The 5,512-nt window shown below is 32.0% G+C and overlaps 1 protein-coding gene across 2 annotated transcripts in view; it reads left to right on the forward strand.

Annotated features, from left to right (window-relative positions):
• Positions 1–4,594, forward strand: part of LOC108907040 (cathepsin B) — a 9,777-nt gene extending 5,183 nt beyond the window's left edge. For both annotated transcript variants that reach the window (XM_018710549.1, XM_018710550.1), the window contains exons 2-5: positions 575–910; positions 1,003–1,200; positions 1,880–2,147; positions 4,326–4,594. In XM_018710549.1, coding sequence (XP_018566065.1) covers positions 581–910; positions 1,003–1,200; positions 1,880–2,147; positions 4,326–4,528 — 999 coding nt within the window. In that variant the 5' untranslated portion in view covers positions 575–580 and the 3' untranslated portion in view covers positions 4,529–4,594. The remainder of the gene's footprint in view (positions 1–574; positions 911–1,002; positions 1,201–1,879; positions 2,148–4,325) is intronic.
• The last annotated feature ends 918 nt before the right edge of the window (positions 4,595–5,512 follow it).

Here is a 5,512-nt window from a genome sequence, read left to right on the forward strand (position 1 = left end):
AATTTTTAAAGTTCTGATATTATTATTAATAATATAATAATGCAATTTTTTCATTTACGGTTATAATGGGGCATTAGCGAAGATCTCCATAATAAAAAATTATATGGAAATTTATTCCTACTTATTATTTGAGAGCGGATTAATAAAATAACCAAATAGTTGCGTATTACTTTTTATAAAATCTGAAGGAAAATCCTGCTCGTGAACACCAGTTTTTCTATAATATTGTGAATGCAACATTTCTAGATGCATTTAATCGTTTGACCTTGAAAATTTTAAATTTTTGCCTGCGGCGCTTTTTCTTTCTGTCTTGCCCACCTAGTAAAAAAAAACACATACCTCACCTATTCACAATGTCACGAGTCGTTACTGTATTTCCCTTACCTTACATATCATTATGATTAAAACCAAATCAATATTCCTTTCAGGTCAGCATGAATGTTATTCTTTGCTTAGCTCTGGTAGCTGCATTGCATTCAAACAACTAGGTAGTTCAACTTTGTATTTGTTCCTTCCTCGTGTTTCACTGGTTCACAGATCATGATGACTATAATTAAATCAAAACTTCTTCCAGGTCAACATGAAAATCATTATCTGCTTGGCTCTGGTAGTGGCGTCTCACGCTCTACCCAGCGCAGAAGTCTACCCTGTATCCGATGAGGTCATCAACAAGATCAACAGCATGCAGTCCACTTGGACCGCTGGCAGGAATTTTCCTGTCGACACGACCATGGACCAATTACGAAAATTAGCTGGTACTCGTTTTAGGTCAATGAAGACGCTGCCTACCAAAATTCACGATGTCAGTCTAGAAGACACCATCCCAGAGTTTTTCGACGCTCGTGAGGAATGGCCTGACTGTCCTTCTATTGTAGAAATCTGGGATCAGGGTTCTTGCGCATCTTGCTGGGTAAATATTGAGCGATCAGTGTACTATGGGTTCTGTAATATACCTCATCATCTAGAATTAACAGTAAATAGACTACTTGTACATGTTTGTAGGCCGTCGCTGCAGTTGGAGCTATGGCTGACAGAATCTGTATCCATTCTAATGGCGAAAAGAAGGTAAAAGTCTCAGCACAGGACTTACTAACTTGCTGTACGGGTTCACAAGGTTGTGATGGAGGATGGATGGATGTTGCTTGGAAATACTGGATAGATAACGGCATCGTCAGTGGTGGACTGTATGGAGAAACAGATGTAAGTTCAAGCAATACGTCTCCAAACGGACGGTATGCAAGGCATTTTGATTAAAAACGAATATTTCAAAAATGAATAGAAGCTTATAAGTTGGCTTTTCCGCCATATGCCACGTCTGGTATTTAGATGTGCACTCAGCTCCTAAGGCAAAGCCTTAGGAGAGCAAGAAAAATAAAGTGTATCCACTTTGAATACCAAGGAATGACTGGCACCAGCCTTTTTATTTTCCACAAATCTAAACTACAGAACTGTGTATTAAATATATATTGTAAAATAATTGATCATGGCCCAAAATTAGTTCTGAAAAAATTGTAATAACATTTGCTCTTTAAAAATAGTACTTTTCTGTTGCAGTCTCACGGAAATATATTTCGAAAGTTACATATAATAGGTACAAAAGTTACTTGGGATTTAATTGATTTTCATGTGTAGACATTGTAAATACAGTTTTTGAATTGCCGCGTAATTATAATGCTTTGAAAAGAAATATTATTCGTCATTTGCAAGTATTGCATAAAATTTATACATTTATTTATAATGCGTATATAATAATAACTATTAATATTAATAATTCCGTTGATATTCAAGATATCGAGCTGGGGGAGTTTTAAAGGGAACACCCTGTAAAAGCAACTTATACTAACAAATGGCGAGGTAAATGTCCATCATTTGTTTACAGGGTTGCAGAGCCTATTCTGTGGAACCTTGTAACCACCACATCAATGGTTCCAAACAAACAACCTGTGAAACATATGGCCCAACACCAGCTTGTGTCAAACAGTGTGACTCCAGTTCACTCAGTTACGAAAACGAGCTTACTTTCGGTAGAGAAGACGTCGTTTACACGATTTCTACAGATGAGACCCAAATCCAACTGGAAATCATGAAAAATGGTCCTGTGGAAGCCGGATTCTTTATGTACTCTGACTTTTACACCTACAAGAGCGGTGAGTACCTATACTGTGCTTTCAGAATTATATTTATAATGATAGAGCGAAGATATCATATGTTGGTATATCAGATATTCATTATATTGGATATGAAATCTGACGGTAATTTATTGGAGAAGACCTGCATAATTTTTTTCTAAATCTAAACATCTGTCAGAAAAATAGTATTACCAGATGCCTATATTGTTTATTTGTCCGTACTGAAACAGTAACGTATACTAACTCGATGTTCTGCTCCATTATTTTTCCTTAACAGTTTCAGAAGTAAAAGTTTTAGGAATCGAAAAAAATTAACGAACTAGAATCTCCAAACAAAGGTACAGAAACATTATTTTGGTAAACAATTTTTTTTAATCAAGTTGTAGACTTTTTAACTAATTCTTATTAATCTCTACAGCAAATGTAGGCTATTGATTATATATAGAGGGTGAAAATTGGGGATAGGGGTGAAAATGCACCCCTTTCAGTTTTTTAATTGTAGCTCGAAAACGAAGCAAAATTTCGCTATAGTTCATAGGGAAAATTATTTAGAGAATTGAATTTCCCATCGAAAATGGATTATTTAAAAAAATTTGAAAGGAAAATTTTATGCAAAAAATCGTTAATAAACAATTTGAAAAAAAGCAAAAAATGTTGATTTTTTTTTACTTTTTTGCCTTTAGCTTTTTTTTTAGTAAAGATAGGTATTAGTCATTGCTTCATAAAAACAAGTAGATAAAATTTCCTTCAAAATAAGAGGCTGTCAAGTATTTTTGGATGAAAATTGACTGATATATGGCCCCTCAAACTTAGCCAATTTTTCGATTTTCGTCGCGCTTACCCTTATACGTTTTAATTCTCATTTTTGCAAAAAAAAAGGAAGGGAATAAGACGTTTAAGGATTTTCATCACATGACTTGTTCGAAGGGTCATTAAAAATGAAAAAACCGCGAGGTGCTATTAAATTAGAGGGTTGATATTGAAGATAGGGGTGAAAATGCCTTTTGCACTTTTTTAAATATAGCACGAAAACGAAGCAAAATTTCGTTATAGTTCATAGGAAAAATTTTGTAGAGAATTGTTTCCCATCGAAATGGCTCGTTTAAAAAATTTAACAGAAAAATTTTGTGTAAAAAATCGTTAATAAACAATTTTAAAAAAGCAAAAAATAAGATTTTTTAATTCTTTTTTACTTTTTTGACTCCTATTTTTTTTTTTAGTAGAAGTAGGCAAAGGAAATTGCTATACAAAAGAACTAGATGAGATTCCCTTAAAAATAATGCGTTTTCAAAAGTTTTTGGACTAATATTGACTGAGTTATAATAACCGGTCAAACTTAAATATTTTTTAGATTTTCGTCGTTTTTAATAACATAATAATGATTATGATCCTTATTATTTTTACAAAAAAGTAACGGTAAAAGTCGACCTTGCAGACTTGTAACGAAACAGAAATGAAATACATTTCAAATTAAATAATTTTACAAATCTAAATGTTTTTAAATTCTAAACAATATTTGAGTATAATTTATAAGTAGCTTTTAAATTTAATTATTTATATACTTGCATATATTATTATAAATCTCCTTATCTGAGATAGTAAAAAAGAAATATAGTATGATAAACTGTAATTTCATTTGAAAAATCTCCCATAGTTTCGTATAGTTGTGAAAATATTTATTATTAACAAGTAAAACTTTTTTTTGTTAAGTAAAGAACCAATTCGTTGTAAAAATAATAAAAATTATAATCACTATTATGTTAAAAACGACAAAAATCTAAAAATATTTAAGTTTGACCAGATATAACTCATCATTTTGAAGGGAATCTCATCATCTAGTTTTTTGTAAAGCAATTTTCTTTGCCTACTTCTACTTAAAAAAATAGAATAAAAAAAGTAAAATATTAAAAAAATCTATTTTTTTTGCTTTTTTTAAATTATTTATTAGAAATTTTTTGCATAAAATTGTTAAATCTGCTTCTAAAGGTTGTAGAAATTTTAACGAAATTTTCTGATTACTAACTGAACACCCTGTCTAAGGTGCTTTTAGTACTCGATGCCATTTTAAAACAGACTATAAAATTTATTTATACCTTCTAAAAAAGTATATTCATCATTCAAATGTAAGTAGTTTATTGACATGTTCTGGTTCTAATGCTATTTTCTGATATAATTGCAATTATCTTTTTATTTCAGGTGTGTATCAGCCGACAGATGGATTCTTTACAGGAGGACATGCCATCAAAATAATAGGCTGGGGTGAGGAGAACGGTACTCCCTACTGGCTAGGTGTTAACTCATTCAACGATGAATGGGGCGAAAATGGATTCTTCAAGATTAGTCGTGAAGACAAACGTGTTCGGATGCTTGAAGTTTACGGCGGTTTACCAAAATTGTAAAGATGTTAGAAGTTATCGTCTAATTTTAGTGTATTGCAGAAATATATTATTACAAGCATTAACAAATGTGCAATTTTTTTAATACCTTTTTACAAATTATCAGACAAACTGGAAACGTATGGAATGTATAAGACAATATATTGCACTATGTGAGAGTATAAGTCGAACTCATAGATTGGGATGTGGAGAACGAAAACGCCTTATTGGCTAGCAGTTAACACTAACTAGGTTGCGGAAAGATACTTCAATATTCTTCATAAAAACAACAATGTTCAAATTAAGTCCGATGTTTTTGGTGAATTCTCCAGATAGTAAAAATTATATAATTTTAGTGTTTGCACAAATATTTATTTTTAATCAAAAACAAAAGGCGTTTTTTTCTCTAAACGTTCACATATTATTAGACTTTGCATAAAATAAATAGCTATGTTTAAGTGACAACATACTCTGTGATATAGACAAAATTAAAGAAGCAAGTAATAGTTATTTATTGTATAAGTGTTTTAAGTAGCATTGCTTTATCCAAGCAAGAATGTTTAAACGCGAGAACGTATTTCAAGCGTTTAATATTCTCAAGTGGATAAAAGGCGATTAAAACACGAATGCAATACAACGTTTTATCCATAATCACATTACAATCATATTTGTGGAGCCAGAATTTGGGAATTTAATTGCTGTGGTACCTTGTTTATTATTATCAATTATTTAATAAACAGTTCTATCCGAATTTGGTAAAAATGCAAGAAAGTAATTGTGTTCCTGTGGCTGTTTTTGAAGAAGTTCAAGAAGCAATTTTCCATTTATTGCCAGCGAAATCCAGTTTCGGTTTCAGCAGAAAATCAGCAGAAACTATGACCAAAACCGAAACTACGTTCGTGAGCTTTCATGGGGCCTTCGGGAGCGATCGGCATGGCGGGAGAGTGTCGAATCGACTAGACTCCACTCATAGGCTTCTCCCGCTTATTTATTTATTTCGATCTTTAG

Source organism: Anoplophora glabripennis, unplaced genomic scaffold, assembly GCF_000390285.2.
Source record: "Anoplophora glabripennis isolate ALB-LARVAE unplaced genomic scaffold, Agla_2.0 scaffold358, whole genome shotgun sequence".
In the NCBI taxonomy this organism is placed as follows: Eukaryota; Metazoa; Arthropoda; class Insecta; order Coleoptera; family Cerambycidae; genus Anoplophora; species Anoplophora glabripennis.